Raw genomic sequence first — 22,869 nt, forward strand, 5'->3', positions numbered from 1 at the left:
CTCCACGACCTCACCTCTCAGACCCACCTCTCCACCACCTCACATCTCAGACCCACCTCTCCACTACCTCTCCACCACCTTGCAGACCTACCTCTGCACCACCTCACCTCTCAGACCCACCTCTCCACCACCTCACCTCTCCACCACCTCACCTCTCAGACCAACCTCTCCACCACCTTACCTCTCAGACCCACCTCTCCACCACCTCCTCTCTCCACCACCTCTCCTCTCAGACCCACCTCTCCACCACCTCACCTCTCAGACCCACCTCTCCACCACCTCACCTCTCAGACCCACCTCTCCACCACCTCACCTCTCCGACCCACCTCTCCACCACCTCACCTCTCCACCACCTCACCTCTCAGACCCACCTCTCCACCACCTCACCTCTCAGACCCACCTCTCCACTACCTCACCTCTCAGACCCACCTCTCCACCACCTCACCTCTCAGACCCACCTCTCCACCACCTCCTCTCTCCACTACCTCACCTCTCAGACCCACCTCTCCACCACCTCACCTCTCAGACCCACCTCTCCACCACCTCACCTCTCCACCACCCCACCTCTCAGACCCACGTCTCCACTACCTCACCTCTCAGACCCACCTCTCCACTACCTCACCTCTCAGACCCACCTCTCCACTACCTCACCTCTCAGACCCACCTCTCCACCACCTCACCTCTCAGACCCACCTCTCCACCACCTCCTCTCTCCACCACCTCACCTCTCAGACCCACCTCTCCACCACCTCACCTCTCAGACCCACCTCTCCACCACCTCACCTCTCAGACCCATCTCTCCACTACCTCACATCTCAGACCCACCTCTCCACCACCTCACCTCTCAGACCCACCTCTCCACCACCTCACCTCTCCACCACCCCACCTCTCAGACCCATGTCTCCACTACCTCACCTCTCAGACCCACCTCTCCACTACCTCACCTCTCAGACCCACCTCTCCACTACCTCACCTCTCAGACCCACCTCTCCACCACCTCACCTCTCAGACCCACCTCTCCACCACCTCACCTCTCCACCACCTCACCTCTCAGACCCAACTCTCCACCACCTCACCTCTCAGACCCACCTCTCCACCACCTCACCTCTCAGACCCAACTCTCCACCACCTCACCTCTCAGACCCACCTCTCCACCACCTCACCTCTCAGACCCAGCTCTCCACCACCTCTCCACTGCAGAACACCCAGCTCATTTGCCGGTGTGTGTTACTTTGAGGTGGGGGTTGGTGGGGGGTATGGATTTTTTTCCTTCACCCAAGTGAGACGGTATGAGGTCTGTGTGCTAATGAGCTGACACTGCAGAGAGAGCTGAACTGGGGGAGACAAAGGGGATGAGAGGGGATGAGAGGAGAGGAGAGGAGAGGAGAGGAGGGGAGAGGAGAGGAGAGGAGAGGAGAGGAGAGGAGAGGAGAGGAGAGGAGAGGAGAGGAGAGGAGAGGAGAGGAGAGGAGAGGAGAGGAGAGGAGAGGAGAGGAGAGGAGAGGAGAGGAGAGGAGAGGAGAGGAGAGGAGAGGAGAGGAGACCAGCAGGCCAGGCCAGACACATCGGGATAATGTGGTTCCAATCACTGTAAAATGCTTTGAATAAACATGTCTGCTGAATGACCGGTAGACATAATGAAAGTATTATAGGGGAGGACAGAACCACAGACGTCTGTTGACAAGGCTCTGCAGCAGAACACTACTATGATGTTGAGAGTAGGTCTTTTCCCTATCCGGGCTCACCTTTTGACATCATCTAGATACAGAGTCTACTGAGTCTACTGTGAGTCTACTGAGTCTACTGTGAGTGTACTGAGTATATTGTGAGTGTACTGAGTATATTGTGAGTGTACTGGGTCTACTGTGAGTCTACTGTGACTCTACTGAGAGACTACTGTGAGTCTACTGACAGTCTACTGTGAGTCTACTGAGTCTACTGTGAGTCTACTGAGTCTACTGGGAGTCTACTGAGTCTACTGAGAGCCTACTGAGAGTCTACTGTGAGTCTACTGACTATATTGTGAGTGTACTGGGTCTACTGTGAGTCTACTGTGACTCTACTGAGAGACTACTGTGAGTCTACTGACAGTCTACTGTGAGTCTACTGAGTCTACTGTGAGTCTACTGAGTATATTGTGAGTGTACTGAGTATATTGTGAGTGTACTGAGTATATTGTGAGTGTACTGAGTATATTGTGAGTGTACTGAGTATATTGTGAGTGTACTGAGTATATTGTGAGTGTACTGAGTATATTGTGAGTGTACTGAGTATATTGTGAGTGTACTGGGTCTACTGTGAGTTTACTGTGACTCTACTGAGAGACTACTGTGAGTCTACTGACAGTCTACTGTGAGTCTACTGAGTCTACTGTGAGTCTACTGAGAGTCTACTGAGAGTCTACTGAGAGTCTACTGTGAGTCTACTGAGAGTCTACTGAGAGTCTACTGAGAGTCTACTGTGAGTCTACTGAGAGTCTACTGTGAGTCTACTGAGAGTCTACTGAGAGTCTACTGAGAGTCTACTGTGAGTCTACTGAGTCTACTGAGAGTCTACTGAGAGTCTCCTGTGAATGTACCATATTCACTTTGTCTTGCTTGCCCTTCCTTCTTTTTCCTTCCCTATCCTCCCCTTTTCTCTCCTTTGTTCCCTATCCTCCCCCTTTCTTTCCTTTGTTCCCTATCCTCCCCTTTTCTCTCCTTTGTTCCCTATTCTCCCCTTTTCTTTCCTTTGTTCCCTATCCTCCCCTTTTCTCCCTTTGTTCCCTATCCTCTTTTCTCCTTTGTTCCCTATCCTCCCCTTTTCTTCCTTTGTTCCCTATCCTCCTTTTCCTTTGTTCCCTATCCTCCCTTTTCTCTCCTTTGTTCCCTATCCTCCCCTTTTCTTTCCTTTGTTCCCTATCCTCCCCTTTTTCTCTTTGTTCCTATCCTCCCTTTTCTCTCCTTTGTTCCCTATCCTCCCCTTTTCTCTCCTTTGTTCCCTATCCTCCCCTTTTCTTTCCTTTGTTCCCTATCCTCCCCTTTTCTCTCCTTTGTTCCCTATCCTCCCCTTTTCTTTCCTTTGTTCCCTATCCTCCCCTTTTCTTTCCTTTGTTCCCTATCCTCCCCTTTTCTCTCCTTTGTTCCCTATCCTCCCCTTTTCTTTCCTTTGTTCCCTATCCTCCCCTTTTCTTTCCTTTGTTCCCTATCCTCCCCTTTTCTTTCCTTTGTTCCCTATCCTCCCCTTTTCTCTCCTTTGTTCCCTATCCTCCCCTTTTCTTTCCTTTGTTCCCTATCCTCCCCTTTTCTTTCCTTTGTTCCCTATCCTCCCCTTTTCTTTCCTTTGTTCCCTATCCTCCCCTTTTCTTTCCTTTGTTCCCTATCCTCCCTTTTTTTCTTTGTTCCCTATCCTCCCTTTTCTTTCCTTTGTTCCCTATCCTCCCCTTTTCTTTCCTTTGTTTATCCTCCCTTTTCTTTCCTTTGTTCCCTATCCTCCCCTTTTCTTTCCTTTGTTCCCTATCCTCCCCTTTTCTTTCCTTTGTTCCCTATCCTCCCCTTTTCTTTCCTTTGTTCCCTATCCTCCCCTTTTCTTTCCTTTGTTCCCTATCCTCCCCTTTTCTTTCCTTTGTTCCCTATCCTCCCCTTTTCTTTCCTTTGTTCCCTATCCTCCCCTTTTCTTTCCTTTGTTCCCTATCCTCCCCTTTTCTTTCCTTTGTTCCCTATCCTCCCCTTTTCTTTCCTTTGTTCCCTATCCTCCCCTTTTCTTTCCTTTGTTCCCTATCCTCCCCTTTTCTTTCCTTTGTTCCCTATCCTCCCCTTTTCTCTCCTTTGTTCCCTATCCTCCCCTTTTCTTTCCTTTGTTCCCTATCCTCCCCTTTTCTTTCCTTTGTTCCCTATCCTCCCCTTTTCTCTCCTTTGTTCCCTATCCTCCCCTTTTCTTTCCTTTGTTCCCTATCCTCCCCTTTTCTTCTCCTTTGTTCCCTATCCTTTGTTCCTATCCTCCCCTTTGTTCCCTATCCTCCCTTTTCTTTCCTTTGTTCCCTATCCTCCCCTTTTCTCTCCTTTGTTCCCTATCCTCCTTTTCCTATCCTCCCCTTTTCTCTCCTTTGTTCCCTATCCTCCCCTTTTCTTTCCTTTGTTCCCTATCCTCTTTTCCCTTTTTCTCTCCTTTGTTCCCTATCCTCCCCTTTTCTCTCCTTTGTTCCCTATCCTCCCCTTTTCTTCCTTTGTTCCCTATCTTTCCTTTGTTCCCTATCCTCCCTTTTCTCTCCTTTGTTCCCTATCCTCCCTTTTCTTTCCTTTGTTCCCTATCCTCCCTTTTCTTTCCTTTGTTCCCTATCCTCCCTTTTCTTTCCTTTGTTCCCTATCCTCCCCTTTTCTTTCCTTTGTTCCCTATCCTCCTTTTCTTTCCTTTGTTCCCTATCCTCCCCTTTTCTTTCCTTTGTTCCCTATCCTCCCTTTTCTTTCCTTTGTTCCCTATCCTCCCCTTTTCTTTCCTTTGTTCCCTATCCTCCCCTTTTCTTTCCTTTGTTCCCTATCCTCCCCTTTTCTTTCCTTTGTTCCCTATCCTCCCCTTTTCTTTCCTTTGTTCCCTATCCTCCCTTTTCTTTCCTTTGTTCCCTATCCTCCCCTTTTCTTTCCTTTGTTCCCTATCCTCCCCTTTTCTTTCCTTTGTTCCCTATCCTCCCCTTTTCTTTCCTTTGTTCCCTATCCTCCCTTTTCTTTCCTTTGTTCCCTATCCTCCCCTTTTCTTTCCTTTGTTCCCTATCCTCCCCTTTTCTTTCCTTTGTTCCCTATCCTCCCCTTTTCTTTCCTTTGTTCCCTATCCTCCCCTTTTTTTCTTTGTTCCCTATTCCCCTTTCTTTCCTTTGTTCCCTATCCTCCCCTTTTCTTTCCTTTGTTCCCTATCCTCCCCTTTTCTTTCCTTTGTTCCCTATCCTCCCCTTTTATTTCCTTTGTTCCCTATCCTCCCCTTTTCTTTCCTTTGTTCCCTATCCTCCCCTTTTCTTTCCTTTGTTCCCTATCCTCCCCTTTTCTTTCCTTTGTTCCCTATCCTCCCCTTTTCTTTCCTTTGTTCCCTATCCTCCCCTTTTCCCTTTATCCTATCCCCCCTTTTCTTTCCTTTGTTCCCTATCCTCCCTTTTCTTTCCCTTTGTTCCCTATCCTCCCCTTTTCTTTCCTTTGTTCCCTATCCTCCCCTTTTCTTTCCTTTGTTCCCTATCCTCCCCTTTTCTTTCCTTTGTTCCCTATCCTCCCCTCTCCTTTCCTTTGTTCCCTATCCTCCCCTTTTCTCTCCTTTGTTCCCTATCCTCCCCTTTTCTTTCCTTTGTTCCCTATCCTCCCCTTTTCTCTCCTTTGTTCCCTATCCTCCCCTTTTCTTTCCTTTGTTCCCTATCCTCCCCTTTTCTTTCCTTTGTTCCCTATCCTCCCCTTTTCTTTCCTTTGTTCCCTATCCTCCCCTTTTCTTTCCTTTGTTCCCTATCCTCCCCTTTTCTTTCCTTTGTTCCCTATCCTCCCCTTTTCTCTCCTTTGTTCCCTATCCTCCCCTTTTCATTCCTTTGTTCCCTATCCTCCCCTTTTCTTTCCCTTTCCTCTCTTTCCTTCTCTCGTTCCTCCTTCGCTTTCCTTCTCTCGTTCCCTCTCCTCCCATTCTCCCTCCTCTACTCCCTCTCCCTCTCCTCCCTTTCCCTCTTCTCCCTTTCCCTCTCCTCCCTTTCCCTCTTCTCTCTTTCCTTCTCTCGTTCCCTTTCCCTCTCCTCCCTTTCCCTCCCCTCTCTTTCCTTCTCTCGTTCCCTCTCCATCTCCTCCCTTACCTCTCTCTCTATTCCCTTTCCCTCTCCTCCCTTTCCTTCTCCCTCTGCTCTCTTTCCTATCATTCCCTCAACTTCCCTTTCCTTCTCCCTCTCCTCCCTTACCTCCTCCTCTCCTCCCTTTCCCTCTCCTCTCTTTCCTTCTCCCATTCCCTCTCCTCCCTTTCCCCCTTCTCTCTTTCCTTCTCCCATTCCCTCTCAATCTCCTCCCTTACCTCCTCCTCTCCTCCCTTTCCCTCTCCTCTCCTCCCTCTCCCTCTCCTGCCTCTCCCTCTCCTCCCTTACCTCCTCCTCTCCCTTTCCCTCTCCTCTCTTTCCTTCTCCCATTCCCTCTCCTCCCTTTCCCTCTCCTCTCTTTCCTTCTCCCATTCCCTCTCCATATCCTCCCTTACCTCCTCCTCTCCTCCCTTTCCCTCTCCTCTCTTTCCTTCTCCCATTCCCTCTCCATCTCCTCCCTTACCTCCTCCTCTCCTCCCATTCCCTCTCCTCTCTTTCCTTCTCCCATTCCCTCTCCTCCCTTTCCCCCTCCTCTCTTTCCTTCTCCCATTCCCTCTCCTCCCTTTCCCCCTCCTCTCTTTCCTTCTCCCATTCCCTCTCCCTCTCCATCTCCTCCCTTACCTCATCCTCTCCTCCCTTTCCCTCTCCTCCCTCTCCATCTTCTCCCGTACCTCCTCCCCTCCTCCCTTTCCCTCTCCTCTCTTTCCTTCTCCCATTCCCTCTCCTCCCTTTCCCCCTCCTCTCTTTCCTTCTCCCATTCCCTCTCCCTCTCCATCTCCTCCCTTACCTCATCCTCTCCTCCTATTCCCTCTCCTCCCTCTCCATTCCCTCTCCTTCCTTTCCCTTGTCATCGTTTTCCTTCATTACGCTTTCTTTACGTTGCCTGTAATCAGATCTAAACGAGGCCACAGGGAACACAATATACAGCATCATAAAAGAATGCCATTCACATCGACCCCCGGCAACAACAAACAATTTCCCAGAAGAGAGCAGCGCAGAGAGACTTTTGAACACAGTAGAGAGCAGCGCAGAGAGACTTTTGAACACAGTAGAGAGCGGAGCAGAGTGCAATTTGAACACAGTAGAGAGCAGAGCAGAGTGCAGTTTGAACACAGTAGAGAGGAGAGAGAGTAGAGCAGAGACACAGTAGAGAGAGACAGCTGAGCAGAGTGCAGATTGAACACAGTAGAGAGCAGAGCAGAGTGCAGTTTGAGCACAGTAGAGCGCAGAGCAGAGTGCAGTTTGAACACAGTAGAGAGCAGAGCAGAGTGCAGTTTGAACACAGTACAGAGCAGAGTAGAGAGAGCAGAGTGGAGTGCAGTTTGAACACAGTAGAGAGCAAAGAGCCGTTTGAACACAGTAGAGAGCAGAGCAGAGTGCAGTTTGAACACAGTAGAGAGCAGAGCAGAGTGCAGTTTGAACACAGTAGAGAGCAAAGAGCCGTTTGAACACAGTAGAGAGCAGAGCAGAGTGCAGTTTGAACACAGTAGAGAGCAGAGCAGAGTGCAGTTTAAACACAGTAGAGAGCAGAGCAGAGTACTACTTTAGACCAGAGCCCTATTCCCTTTGTAGTGCACTACTTTAGACCAGAGCCCTATTCCCTTTGAAGTGCACAACTTTAGACCAGAGCCCTATTCCCTTTGTAGTACACTACTTTAGACCAGAATCCTATTCCCTTTGTAGTGCACTACTTTAGACGAGAATCCTATTCCCTTTGTAGTGCACTACTTTAGACCAGAATCCTATTCCCTTTGTAGTGCACTACTTTAGACCAGAGCCCTATTCCATTTGTAGTGCACTACTTTAGACCAGAGCCCTATTCCCTTTGTAGTGCACAACTTTAGACCAGAGCCCTATTCCCTTTGTAGTACACTACTTTAGACCAGAAGCCTATTCCCTTTGTAGTGCACTACTTTAGACCAGAGCCCTATTCCCTTTGTAGTGCACTACTTTAGACCAGAATCCTATTCCCTTTGTAGTGCACTACTTTAGACCAGAGCCCTATTCCCTTTGTAGTGCACTACTTTAGACCAGAATCCTATTCCCTTTGTAGTGCACTACTTTAGACCAGAGCCCTATTCCCTTTGTAGTGCAGTACTTTAGACCAGGGCCCTATTCCCTTTGTAGTGCACTACTTTTGACCAGAGTCTAAAGTAGTGCACTACAAAGGGAATAGGGCTCTGGTATATAGGGAATACAAAGGGAATAGGGCTCTGGTCAAAAGTAGTGCACTACAAAATGAACAAGGGGCTATTTGAGATGCACATCTTGGTTTGTATTTGCTACAGAGATATTTACCTTAGTAATATCATACAGCCTATACAAACAATGAACCATTCAGACGTCTCTACCTCAGTGTTGTGTATCAACAGTGGATCAATGAGACATCTCTATCTTGATTGGTCGATCTCCTAGCCATTCCTAGTCGACCACCAAAAATGTATGTAAACAACCCAGGATAAAGCCTTGCCTTGACATTTTTTTCCCACTTTGCTCTGTTGGCGGTAGTTGCATTTGATTCAGCAGCCCTAGTGCCGGGAAGGCAAAGGGTTCCCATTTTTAACCATTTCACGTGTCTGAAGGCAGAACTCTGCCTACTCAGCAGACCCAGAGAGCAAATCAAGTGCACCTATAGGCCTACCGCTGGCCAATCAGATAGCTCAGATCACCGTGTCTGCACAGTTTCCTCGAGCCATAGACTGTAAAAAGAAACCTTGAATGCACAGCGAAGTTGATACTGTGAGATTTCAAGACTTTTAAAACCATGACTAGAGAGAATAAAGCAAAGAACATTTGTTTTTATGAGGAAGTTCATGTTTATGTTGTTATTCAGCACTGTAAATACTTTGTTCAATATTTTTATAAGCCATAAAATGTGCATTCTTCCTACTTCCACTCAGTCCACTCAGTGCTGCAATGCTACAACCAGCACTGAGTGACTGACTGCAGCACAGTGTTTCCATAAGCTAGAGCTGCTATTATTAGCGACTTGTGTCTTTTTTAGTAGAGAGGAATATTTCACATTCTCTGGTCATAGGAGTAACAACATGAATTGTTGCATGAGGCAGAAATAATGCAATGCGACTTGAGTTTCACCATCAGCTGTAAGACGGTGTCCCCTTTTTCTCAGTGGAGGGAGGGAGAGCGGAGGGAGGGAGAGCGGAGGGAGGGAGAGCGGAGATATGGAGAACGGAGGGAGGGAGAACGGAGGGAGGGAGAACGGAGGGAGGGAGGGAGAATGGAGGGAGAACGGAGGGAGAACGGATGGAGGGAGAACGGAGGGAGGGAGAGCGGAGGGAGAGCGGAGGGAGGGAGAACGGAGGGAGAGCGGAGGGAGGGAGAACGGAGATAGGGAGAATGGAGGGAGGGAGAGCGGAGGGAGGGAGGGAGAGCGGAGGGAGGGAGAACGGAGGGAGGGAGGGAGAATGGAGGGAGAATGGAGGGAGAACGGATGGAGGGAGAACGGAGGGAGGGAGAACGGAGGGAGGGAGAACGGAGGGAGGGAGAGCGGAGGGAGGGAGAACGGAGATAGGGAGAACGGAGGGAGAATGGAGGGAGAACGGAGGGAGAACGGAGGGAGGGAGAGCGGAGGGAGGGAGAGCGGAGGGAGGGTGAGCGGAGGGAGGGTGAGCGGAGGGAGGGAGGGAGGGAGAATGGAGGGAGAACGGAGGGAGAACTGAGGGAGGGAGAGCGGAGGGAGGGAGAACGGAGATAGGGAGAACAGAGATAGGGAGAACGGAGGGAGAATGGAGGGAGAAGGGAGTGAGAGCGGAGGGAGGGTGAGCGGAGGGAGGGAGGGAGAATGGAGGGAGAACGGAGGGAGAACTGAGGGAGGGAGAACAGAGGGAGGGAGAACAGAGGGAGGGAGAACAGAGGGAGGGAGAACAGAGGGAGGGAGAACGGAGGGAGTGAGGCAGAACGGAGGGAGGGAGGGAGAACGGAGGGAGGGAGAATGGAGGGAGGGAGAATGGAGGGAGGTAGGGAGAATAGAGGGAGAACGGAGGGAGGGAGGGAGAACGGAGGGAGGGAGAACGGAGGGAGGGATGGAGAATAGAGGGAGAACGGAGTGAGAACGGAGGGAGGGAGAGCGGAGGGAGGGAGAACGGAGGGAGGGAGAATGGAGGGAGAATGGAGGGAGAACTGAGGGAGAACTGAGGGAGGGAGAACGGAGGGAGGGAGAACGGAGGGAGGGAGAACAGAGGGAGGGAGAACAGAAGGAGGGAGAACAGAGGGAGGGAGAACGGAGGGAGGGAGGGAGAACGGAGGGAGGGAGAATGGAGGGAGGGAGAATGGAGGGAGAACGGAGGGAGGGAGGGAGAACAGAGGGAGGGAGGGAGAACGGAGGGAGGGAGAATGGAGGGAGGGAGAACAGAGGGAGGGAGAACGGAGGGAGGGAGAACGGAGGGAGGGAGAACGGAGGGAGGGAGGACGGAGGGAGGGAGGGAGAACGGAGGGAGGGAGGGAGAACGGAGGGAGGGAGAATGGAGGGAGAACGGAGGGAGGGAGAATGGAGGGAGAACGGATGGAGGGAGGGAGAACGGAGGGAAGGAGGGAGAACGGGGGGAGGGAGGGAGAACAGAGGGAGGGAGAACGTGATTATGGGCAATATAAGCATAGCCCCAAAAAATAAATAATAATAATAACACTCATAAATAAAATAAAGCATAGCCAATATGCAGTGATAATATATTGGGTCTATAGCCTACTGCAAAAAAAACATTATTATTACAGAATTGTTTTTAATTGGTTAATGTTGTATAGGCTTAGTCATATCCGACTCACAAAGTGATCTGGACTTAGAAGAGGTTGGTGACTATTGGTGTGACGTAACAATAGTGAACCATTGAGACATCTCAAAAGGCACTCTGGCACCCCGTCCTCTGGACCCTGGTCTTATCTACTGTAGGCCTACCAAGCAAAAGTGTTTTCATACCAAGCATTCACTATGTTATTATGAATGCCGTGTGTGTGTGTGTGTGTGTGTGTGTGTGTGTGTGTGTGTGTGTGTGTGTGTGTGTGTGTGTGTGTGTGTGTGTGTGTGTGTGTGTGTGTGTGTGTGTGTGTGTGTGTGTGTGTGTGTTCAAGGGGGAATTCTGGACATATTCCGAGCAGAGGGAGATTTGAATTGAAAACAGCTCTGTACTTACATGCATGGGTGACTGAGAAGCTGTTAGACGACTCGAGGTTGTCTACGTTGTAGTTGAGATGGAAGGGTTTCTCCGTAGTGTTCTGGTTGGTGTTGTAGAGCTGAACAGCGAACCTAAACGCACTGTGCTCCTGCACAGTGGACCGCATGAACAGACCACCTAGAAGACATACAGATACGTAATCAACTTCGGCTACCATTTCCCGTCATCATTATTTACACACATTTTACATCCAACTCTGTCTGCCTTATATTTTTATAGACACCGGAAGGAACCACCACTGGCCCTTGCACGGACGGTAGGTAGGGTAGCCCACCTACTGCCTGTCGAGGAAAACTTGAGGAAGACATCGACTTCAGTGGCACTTGACTTGTATGTAGCTTACATAACAATTGCTAAACTGCAGGGATCTCCGTCATTCTGTTTATACGCGACTCTCAAGTGTTAAACCAAACAACACGGATCATGTAGGCAGGCTCGTGCGTCAAATGAATTAGGATAAATAAATCACACATAATTATTATTTACTCCTCGTCATTCTGTCTACAGAAACGTGTTATTGCGGAAATCCTCCCTACAATTTTCACCTTTATGAAGTTGCAACATTTTCCCGTGAACCATTCAATGAGGTCATTTCTTTCAAGCATTGTTCTAACGTAGTATTTCATAAAATCTGTAATCAAAGCGGCGGAGCAAGTTCAATATGTATTACTTCAAGCAAAGCAACCGACTTAATTAATAACACACCCGATAAAGGTCATACTCCGAAGAACCGGCATTATCCATAAAATTACCGGCGAAAAGCAAAAATGATTCTAAAATTCTGTTCTAATTATTTTACGGACTACTTACCTATATTAATCTGATTGGGAAATCCCGCGAGTGATCTGCCCGAAAGCCACAATAAAAATAGAACCACGTTTTGTGCCATTTTCGCAATTTCTCCAACCCGTCTATGTTCTCAACTCCTTAAAAGGATATGCCTAAGCAAATTCATATGCAACCCCGAAGATGCTGAAAATCCTCCAGATTTATGATGGTCGCTCACAGTGCACCAATTGGGTTCATTAAGGTGCAGCACGGGGCTGCGGAGCAATTTTCTGCAACTGTGAGAGGAGAGTGTGTGAGAGAGAGAGAGAGGCTGGGACTTATTCGTCCCAAAGATGGTGGTTGAGAAACAAGCTGATCTGATTAAGAAAACAAGCTCCTCCGATTGGACCAGCGGCGATTTTGATTAAATGTTATTTTGATTAAAAGCTTCCCTCGTCCTGTGTGCACCGGACTCCGTTACCGGATAACACTAGCCCAGCTCAGCTCCACTAGTAGGACTGACTGCAAGGCACAAGTGCCATGCTCGTCCACATTACTGTATCCGCGCGCAATCAATAGGAGAAAGCACGGCAATCTCAGGCGGCCAATGCCTTTCAATTGGCTACAGTAGATAACCGCTTACAGCTGGTGCAGCTGCCGCCTCAAGGATATGATGAGGGGAAGTTGGCGTTAGTGAGCGCGGATAGAGTTGAGGCAAATCAAAGAACACAAGTGGATTCATAATTAGAAGCTATTCAAAACAACCCGGAATAAACTATACATAAAACTGGTATTCGTGAATATGTTGTCATACTGCTATGATCAGAAGTAACTCACATTTATTGTTAAACACCTATATAGACTAGCATGTTTAAACATCTATAGACTATCTTTGATTTCCTAATTATTTTTAATAGCGTGGGCAAAGTCCTCCTTTGCTCTCCTTTCAGAACCCGGATAGAGAGCGCAGCATGAGGCGCTGTCCATGGTGCTGAAGTGACTGGAACTCGGGAACGAGAGAAACAGGCGACACAACTGGTGTATATTACGCCTTACAGCCAAAACATTCATATTTAGATCTCGGTATATGTTACTGGTCGTTTTTTTAAATTACATTTTATAGGGGCAGGGTAGCCTTGTGGTTAGAACGTTATACTAGTAACCGCAAGTTCAAATCCCTGAGCTGACAAGGTACACATCTGTCGTTCTGCCCCTGACCATGCAGTTAACCCACTGTTCCTAGGCCATCATTGAAAATAAGATTGTTTTCTTAACTGACTTGCCTAGTTAAATAAATTGCCATCATGACTGTCCCTATCTTTCACCCATGAAGCTGAAATACATGACTGAGACCCGCAAATGCCATTTTTTTCGGAACTCACTAGATCAATATATTTATGTAAGTCTGGGTCTGTTGCCTACTGCTAAGGTTTCTGTTCTCTATGTGTAGCCTAGTTACTATTTTCTAGTAAGTCCTCAGTGAGTTTAGTCTCCTCTCTGCTCTCTCTCTCTCTCTCTCTCTCTCTCTCTCTCTCTCTCTCTCTCTCTCACACTCTTGTCTATCATTACTGTGCTTCAGCCAAACAGAGGAGCAGTTAACGGATTACTGACTCGTTTATCAACCGCTGCAAAGCTCTTCGAAAATTGAGTTTTTAATTGCGTTGCAAATGGGCAAGACTTCAGCCATTGACACTGTAATAGACTGCTTTCCAAATGACTCTGGACAGACAGTCCGACCTGTCAAACTATACCTATTTAGCACTAATAGACCGCAGGGAGGAAATTATGAGAGAAATAATAAAATAGTGTTTAAATTACTGTAGCTTATGACGGGACAAACCAGACCTGGGGTTCGAACCCAGGGATTCTATGCGCCACATGAACGTGTTAGCCTGCTGAGCTAAAAGCTGTGAATTACTTAGGTGAGCTGATTCAAGTGTTCACTACCTTGTCTCTCACTTGATCTTGGCTACATGCCAAGTACAGGGTACAGTAGACCCTAGCTGGCTCACTGGCAGAGACACAGGGTACAGTAGATCCTAGCTGGTTCAGAGACACAGGGTACAGTAGATCCTAGCTGGTTCAGAGATACAGGGTACAGTAGATCCTAGCTGGCTCACTGGCAGAGACACAGGGTACAGTAGATCCTAGCTGGTTCAGAGACACAGGGTACAGTAGATCCTAGCTGGCTCACTGGCAGAGACACAGGGTACAGTAGATCCTAGCTGGTTCAGAGACACAGGGTACAGTAGATCCTAGCTGGTTCAGAGATACAGGGTACAGTAGATCCTAGCTGGCTCACTGGCAGAGATACAAGATACAGTAGATCCTAGCTGATTCAGAGGTACAGGGTACAGTAGATCCTAGCTGGTTCAGAGATACAGGGTACAGTAGATCCTAGCTGGCTCACTGGCTTAGACACGGGGTACAGTAGATCCTAGCTGGCTCACTGGCAGAGATACAGGGTACAGTAGATCCTAGCTGGTTCAGAGGTACAGGGTACAGTAGATCCTAGCTGGCTCACTGGCAGAGACACAGGGTACAGTAGATCCTAGCTGGTTCAGAGACACAGGGTATAGTAGATCCTAGCTGGCTCACTGTCAGAGACACAGGGTACAGTAGATCATAGCTGGTTCAGAGATACAGGGTACAGTAGATCCTAGCTGGTTCAGAGATACAGGGTACAGTAGATCCTAGCTGGCTCACTGGCAGAGACACAGGGTACAGTAGATCCTAGCTGGTTCAGAGGTACAGGGTACAGTAGATCCTAGCTGGCTCACTGGCAGAGACACAGGGTACAGTAGATCCTAGCTGGTTCAGAGGTACAGGGTACAGTAGATCCTAGCTGGCTCACTGGCAGAGATACAGGGTACAGTAGATCCTAGCTGGTTCAGAGGTACAGGGTACAGTAGATCCTAGCTGGTTCAGAGATACAGGGTACAGTAGATCCTAGCTGGCTCACTGGCAGAGATACAGGGTACAGTAGATCCTAGCTGGTTCAGAGACACAGGGTACAGTAGATCCTAGCTGGCTCACTGGCAGAGACACAGGGTACAGTAGATCCTAGCTGGTTCAGAGACACAGGGTACAGTAGATCCTAGCTGGCTCACTGGCAGAGACACAGGGTACAGTAGATCCTAGCTGGTTCAGAGGTACAGGGTACAGTAGATCCTAGCTGGCTCACTGGCAGAGACACAGGGTACAGTAGATCCTAGCTGGTTCAGAGATACAGGGTACAGTAAATCCTAGCTGGCTCACTGGCAAAGACACAGGGTACAGTAGATCCTAGCTGGTTCAGAGACACAGGGTACAGTAGATCCTAGCTGGCTCACTGGCAGAGATACAGGGTACAGTAGATCCTAGCTGGTTCAGAGACACAGGGTACAGTAGATCCTAGCTGGTTCAGAGATACAGGGTACAGTAGATCCTAGCTGGCTCACTGGCAGAGATACAAGATACAGTAGATCCTAGCTGATTCAGAGGTACAGGGTACAGTAGATCCTAGCTGGTTCAGAGATACAGGGTACAGTAGATCCTAGCTGGCTCACTGGCAGAGATACAGGGTACAGTAGATCCTAGCTGGTTCAGAGGTACAGGGTACAGTAGATCCTAGCTGGCTCACTGGCAGAGACACAGGGTACAGTAGATCCTAGCTGGTTCAGAGACACAGGGTACAGTAGATCCTAGCTGGCTCACTGTCAGAGACACAGGGTACAGTAGATCCTAGCTGGTTCAGAGACACAGGGTACAGTAGATCCTAGCTGGCTCACTGGCAGAGACACAGGGTACAGTAGATCCTAGCTGGTTCAGAGGTACAGGGTACAGTAGATCCTAGCTGGTTCAGAGGCAGAGATACAGGGTACAGTAGATCCTAGCTGGCTCACTGGCAGAGATACAGGGGACAGTAGATCCTAGCTGGCTCACTGGCAGAGACACAGGGTACAGTAGATCCTAGCTGGTTCAGAGGTACAGGGTACAGTAGATCCTAGCTGGCTCACTGGCAGAGACACAGGGTACAGTAGATCCTAGCTGGTTCAGAGATACAGGGTACAGTAGATCCTAGCTGGCTCACTGGCAGAGATACAGGGTACAGTAGATCCTAGCTGGTTCAGAGGTACAGGGTACAGTTGATCCTAGCTGGCTCACTGGCAGAGACACAGCGTACAGTAGATCCTAGCTGGTTTAGAGACACAGGGTACAGTAGATCCTAGCTGGCTCACTGTCAGAGACACAGGGTACAGTAGATCCTAGCTGGTTCAGAGATACAGGGTACAGTAGATCCTAGCTGGTTCAGAGATACAGGGTACAGTAGATCCTAGCTGGCTCACTGGCAGAGACACAGGGTACAGTAGATCCTAGCTGGTTCAGAGGTACAGGGTACAGTAGATCCTAGCTGGCTCACTGGCAGAGACACAGGGTACAGTAGATCCTAGCTGGTTCAGAGGTACAGGGTACAGTAGATCCGAGCTGGTTCAGAGGTACAGGGTACAGTAGATCCAAGCTGGCTCACTGGCATAGACACAGGGTACAGTAGATCCTAGCTGGTTCAGAGACACAGGGTACAGTAGATCCTAGCTGGTTCAGAGGTACAGGGTACAGTAGATCCGAGCTGGTTCAGAAGTACAGGGTACAGTAGATCCAAGCTGGCTCACTGGCATAGACACAGGGTACAGTAGATCCTAGCTGGTTCAGAGACACAGGGTACAGTAGATCCTAGCTGGCTCACTGGCTTAGACACAGGGTACAGTAGATCCTAGCTGGTTCAGAGGTACAGGGTACAGTAGATCCTAGCTGGCTCACTGGCAGAGACACAGGGTACAGTAGATCCTAGCTGGTTTAGAGACACAGGGTACAGTAGATCCTAGCTGGCTCACTGTCAGAGACACAGGGTACAGTAGATCCTAGCTGGTTCAGAGATACAGGGTACAGTAGATCCTAGCTGGTTCAGAGATACAGGGTACAGTAGATCCTAGCTGGCTCACTGGCAGAGACACAGGGTACAGTAGATCCTAGCTGGTTCAGAGGTACAGGGTACAGTAGATCCTAGCTGGCTCACTGGCAGAGACACAGGGTACAGTAGATCCTAGCTGGTTCAGAGGTACAGGGTACAGTAGATCCGAGCTGGTTCAGAGGTACAGGGTACAGTAGATCCAAGCTGGCTCACTGGCATAGACACAGGGTACAGTAGATCCTAGCTGGTTCAGAGACACAGGGTACAGTAGATCCTAGCTGGCTCACTGGCTTAGACACAGGGTACAGTAGATCCTAGCTGGTTCAGAGGTACAGGGTACAGTAGATCCTAGCTGGTTCAGAGGCAGAGATACAGGGTACAGTAGATCCTAGCTGGCTCACTGGCAGAGATACAGGGTACAGTAGATCCTAGCTGGCTCACTGGCAGAGATACAGGGTACAGTAGATCCTAGCTGGTTCAGAGATACAGGGTACATTAGATCCTAGCTGGCTCACTGGCTTAGACACGGGGTACAGTAGATCCTAGCTGGTTCAGAGATACAGGGTACAGTAGATCCTAGCTGGCTCACTGGCAGAGACACAGGGTACAGTAGATCCTGGCAGAGCTGGATCCTAGCTGGTTCAGAGGTACAGGGTACAGTAGATCCTAGCTGGCTCACTGGCAGAGATACAGGGTACAGTAGATCCTAGCTGGTTCAGAGATACAGGGTACAGTAGATCCTAGCTGGCTCACTGGCAGAGACACAGGGTACAGTAGATCCTAGCTGGTTCAGAGGTACAGGGTACAGTAGATCCTAGCTGGCTCACTGGCAGAGACACAGGGTACAGTAGATCCTAGCTGGTTCAGAGGTACAGGGTACAGTAGATCCGAGCTGGTTCAGAGGTACAGGGTACAGTAGATCCTAGCTGGCTCACTGGCATAGACACAGGGTACAGTAGATCCTAGCTGGTTCAGAGACACAGGGTACAGTAGATCCTAGCTGGCTCACTGGCTTAGACACAGGGTACAGTAGATCCTAGCTGGTTCAGAGGTACAGGGTACAGTAGATCCTAGCTGGTTCAGAGGCAGAGATACAGGGTACAGTAGATCCTAGCTGGCTCACTGGCAGAGATACAGGGGACAGTAGATCCTAGCTGGCTCACTGGCAGAGACACAGGGTACAGTAGATCCTAGCTGGTTCAGAGGTACAGGGTACAGTAGATCCTAGCTGGCTCACTGGCAGAGACACAGGGTACAGTAGATCCTAGCTGGTTCAGAGATACAGGGTACAGTAGATCCTAGCTGGCTCACTGGCAGAGACACAGGGTACAGTAGATCCTAGCTGGTTCAGAGACACAGGGTACAGTAGATCCTAGCTGGCTCACTGGCAGAGATACAGGGTACAGTAGATCCTAGCTGGTTCAGAGACACAGGGTACAGTAGATCCTATTTGGTTCAGAGATACAGGGTACAGTAGATCCTAGCTGGCTCACTGGCAGAGATACAAGATACAGTAGATCCTAGCTGATTCAGAGGTACGGGGTACAGTAGATCCTAGCTGGTTCAGAGGTACAGGGTACAGTAGATCCTAGCTGGCTCATTGGCAGAGACACAGGGTACAGTAGATCCTAGCTGGTTCAGAGGTACAGGGTACAGTAGATCCTAGCTGGCTCACTGGCAGAGACACAGGGTACAGTAGATCCTAGCTGGTTCAGAGATACAGGGTACAGTAGATCCTAGCTGGCTCACTGGCAGAGATACAGGGTACAGTAGATCCTAGCTGGTTCAGAGGTACAGGGTACAGTAGATCCTAGCTGGCTCACTGGCAGAGACACAGGGTACAGTAGATCCTAGCTGGTTTAGAGACACAGGGTACAGTAGATCCTAGCTGGCTCACTGTCAGAGACACAGGGTACAGTAGATCCTAGCTGGTTCAGAGATACAGGGTACAGTAGATCCTAGCTGGTTCAGAGGTACAGGGTACAGTAGATCCTAGCTGGCTCACTGGCAGAGACACAGGGTACAGTAGATCCTAGCTGGTTCAGAGGCACAGGGTACAGTAGATCCTAGCTGGCTCACTGTCAGAGACACAGGGTACAGTAGATCCTAGCTGGTTCAGAGGTACAGGGTACAGTAGATCCTAGCTGGTTCAGAGGCAGAGATACAGGGTACAGTAGATCCTAGCTGGCTCACTGGCAGAGATACAGGGGACAGTAGATCCTAGCTGGCTCACTGGCAGAGACACAGGGTACAGTAGATCCTAGCTGGTTCAGAGGTACAGGGTACAGTAGATCCTAGCTGGCTCACTGGCAGAGACACAGGGTACAGTAGATCCTAGCTGGCTCACTGGCAGAGACACAGGGTACAGTAGATCCTAGCTGGTTCAGAGACACAGGGTACAGTAGATCCTAGCTGGCTCACTGGCAGAGATACAGGGTACAGTAGATCCTAGCTGGTTCAGAGACACAGGGTACAGTAGATCCTATTTGGTTCAGAGATACAGGGTACAGTAGATCCTAGCTGGCTCACTGGCAGAGATACAAGATACAGGGTACAGTAGATCCTAGCTGATTCAGAGGTACGGGGTACAGTAGATCCCAGCTGGTTCAGAGATACAGGGTACAGTAGATCCTTGCTGGCTCACTGGCTTAGACACGGGGTACAGTAGATCCTAGCTGGCTCACTGGCAGAGATACAGGGTACAGTAGATCCTAGCTGGCTCACTGGCAGAGATACAGGGTACAGTAGATCCTAGCTGGTTCAGAGGTACAGGGTACAGTAGATCCTAGCTGGCTCACTGGCAGAGACACAGGGTACAGTAGATCCTAGCTGGTTCAGAGATACAGGGTACAGTAGATCCTAGCTGGCTCACTGGCAGAGATACAGGGTACAGTAGATCCTAGCTGGTTCAGAGGTACAGGGTACAGTAGATCCTAGCTGGCTCACTGGCAGAGACACAGGGTACAGTAGATCCTAGCTGGTTTAGAGACACAGGGTACAGTAGATCCTAGCTGGCTCACTGTCAGAGACACAGGGTACAGTAGATCCTAGCTGGTTCAGAGATACAGGGTACAGTAGATCCTAGCTGGTTCAGAGGTACAGGGTACAGTAGATCCTAGCTGGCTCACTGGCAGAGACACAGGGTACAGTAGATCCTAGCTGGTTCAGAGACACAGGGTACAGTAGATCCTAGCTGGCTCACTGTCAGAGACACAGGGTACAGTAGATCCTAGCTGGTTCAGAGGTACAGGGTACAGTAGATCCTAGCTGGTTCAGAGGCAGAGATACAGGGTACAGTAGATCCTAGCTGGCTCACTGGCAGAGATACAGGGGACAGTAGATCCTAGCTGGCTCACTGGCAGAGACACAGGGTACAGTAGATCCTAGCTGGTTCAGAGGTACAGGGTACAGTAGATCCTAGCTGGCTCACTGGCAGAGACACAGGGTACAGTAGATCCTAGCTGGTTCAGAGATACAGGGTACAGTAGATCCTAGCTGGCTCACTGGCAGAGACACAGGGTACAGTAGATCCTAGCTGGTTCAGAGACACAGGGTACAGTAGATCCTAGCTGGCTCACTGGCAGAGATACAGGGTACAGTAGATCCTAGCTGGTTCAGAGACACAGGGTACAGTAGATCCTATTTGGTTCAGAGATACAGGGTACAGTAGATCCTAGCTGGCTCACTGGCAGAGATACAAGATACAGTAGATCCTAGCTGATTCAGAGGTACGGGGTACAGTAGATCCCAGCTGGTTCAGAGATACAGGGTACAGTAGATCCTTGCTGGCTCACTGGCTTAGACACGGGGTACAGTAGATCCTAGCTGGCTCACTGGCAGAGATACAGGGTACAGTAGATCCTAGCTGGTTCAGAGGTACAGGGTACAGTAGATCCTAGCTGGCTCACTGGCAGAGACACAGGGTATAGTAGATCCTAGCTGGCTCACTGTCAGAGACACAGGGTACAGTAGATCCTAGCTGGTTCAGAGATACAGGGTACAGTAGATCCTAGCTGGTTCAGAGATACAGGGTACAGTAGATCCTAGCTGGCTCACTGGCAGAGACACAGGGTATAGTAGATCCTAGCTGGCTCACTGGCAGAGACACAGGGTACAGTAGATCCTAGCTGGTTCAGAGGTACAGGGTACAGTAGATCCTAGCTGGCTCACTGGCAGAGACACAGGGTACAGTAGATCCTAGCTGGTTCAGAGGTACAGGGTACAGTAGATCCGAGCTGGTTCAGAAGTACAGGGTACAGTAGATCCAAGCTGGCTCACTGGCATAGACTTTACTTTAGAACCGGAACTTTAGAACCGGAACCACCATCAGAAGCTAGCCAGCTAACTAGCTACTAGCTCGTACTCAGTTAGCCATTGCTAGCGGTCTTCTAAGCTAACTAGAACACCAGCGCGACATCAACCCAGAGCATATCAGACTGCTCTTTCTCTACCACATCTCCGGATTCCTACCGCAAGCTCTGAACCTTTACACCGGATCATCGCAACTAGCTAGCTGCAATTCCGAGTGGCTACTCCTGGCCAACGTCTCTGGCCCAAAACAAGCTACAGTTAGCCTTGAGCTAAGCCCACCTCCCGACTAGCCGAAGAGGCCCAACGATACCTCTTTTGCCAATTGGCCTGGACCCTTTACTGCCGACACGGAGCGCCACCGATCCATCACGACTGGTCCGCCGACATAATCGTCCGAGGTGGTTTCAACAGGCTTTTTCGTTGCGACATCGCCAAAGATCCATCCGCGAGCTTTCTGAAACGCGTGTCTCCAGCTCACCCAGCGTACTAGAGCTCCTGTAGCATACTCCTGGGCTACAATTACCCGGGCCCACGACCGGTCTGTCGATGTCACCGCAAGAAGAGGAATAAACAGACTCACCCCATCGCGACGTCCCCCAAAGGTTAGCTCTCTAGCCCTCGCTATCTCCCTACTTGCTAATTCGGCCTGCTAACGGCTAGCTTGTCTAGCCCGGGCCTACGAACTGTTAGCTTGTTAGCACAGGCCTGCTAACCATCTGACTCACCTCATCCCAAACACTTCTGAACCCATTTACTTTCCATCTCTCTTTGATTTTTATTTGTTTATACCTTCCGGAAACCTGCCTCACCCACTGTGATACGGATTCGCTATCACTTTTAATTTTTATTTTATTTTTATGACACACTCAAGAACCTCCAGACGCTAACCAGCTAACTAGCTACAAGCTATTTAGTCATTGTTAGTTTTTTTTTAAAAACCTGGATAACACTCGCCAGCCCAGCTTCCCTGCCCATCCACCGCTGCCCCCTGGACACTGATCTCTTGGCTACATAGCTGACGCACGCTGGACTGTCCATTAATCACGGTACCCCATTCTGCTTGTTTGTTTATCTGTCGGCCCAGTTGCCTAGTCAACGCCATTTTACCTGCTGTTTGTTGTGCTAGCTGATTAGCCTCGCCTACTGTTTTTAGCTAGCTTTCCCAATTCAACACCTGTGATTACTGTATGCCTCGCTGTATGTCTCTCCCAAATGTCAATATGCCTTGTATACTGTTGTTCAGGTTAGTTATCATTGTTTTAGTTCACAATGGAGCCCCTAGATCCACTCTGCATACCCCTGTTACCTCCTTTGTCCCACCCCCCACACATGCGGTGACCTCACCCATTACAACCAGCATGTCCAGAGATACAACCTCTCTCATCATCACCCAGTGCCTGGGCTTACCTCCGCTGTACCCGCACCCCACCATACCCCTGTCTGCGCATTATGCCCTGAATATATTCTACCATGCCCAGAAACCTGCTCCTCTTATCCTCTGCCCCCAACGCTCTAGGCGACCAGTTTTGATAGCCTTTAGCCGCACCCTCATACTACTCCTTCTCTGTTCCGCGGGTGATGTGGAGGTAAACCCAGGCCCTGCATGTCCCCAGGTACCCTCATTTGTTGACTTCTGTGATCGAAAAGTCTTGGTTTTATGCATGTCAACATCAGAAGCCTCCTCCCTAAGTTTGTTTTACTCACTGCTTTAGCACACTCTGCTAACCCTGATGTCCTTGCCGTGTCTGAATCCTGGCTCAGGAAGGCCACCAAAAATTCAGAGATTTCCATACCCAACTATAACATCTTCCGTCAAGATAGAACTGCCAAAGGGGGCGGAGTCGCAGTCTACTGCAGAGATAGCC

General features: G+C 49.5%; 1 protein-coding gene across 4 annotated transcripts in view; it reads right to left on the reverse strand.

Annotated features, from left to right (window-relative positions):
* LOC118372190 (glutamate receptor 3-like) overlaps positions 1-12,300 on the reverse strand; it is a 290,884-nt gene extending 278,584 nt beyond the window's left edge. For all 4 annotated transcript variants that reach the window (XR_008132255.1, XM_052516184.1, XM_052516173.1 and 1 more), the window contains exons 1-2: positions 11,785-12,300; positions 10,933-11,091 (exon numbers count right to left, since the gene is read on the reverse strand). Coding sequence is in view for 3 of the 4 variants with exons in the window: in XM_052516184.1 (XP_052372144.1) it covers positions 10,933-11,091; positions 11,785-11,863 (238 nt within the window). In the remaining variant the exon portion in view is untranslated. The remainder of the gene's footprint in view (positions 1-10,932; positions 11,092-11,784) is intronic.
* Between the last annotated feature and the right edge of the window lie 10,569 nt (positions 12,301-22,869).

The sequence above is a fragment of the Oncorhynchus keta genome, chromosome 4 (assembly GCF_023373465.1).
Source record: "Oncorhynchus keta strain PuntledgeMale-10-30-2019 chromosome 4, Oket_V2, whole genome shotgun sequence".
Classification (NCBI taxonomy): domain Eukaryota; kingdom Metazoa; phylum Chordata; class Actinopteri; order Salmoniformes; family Salmonidae; genus Oncorhynchus; species Oncorhynchus keta.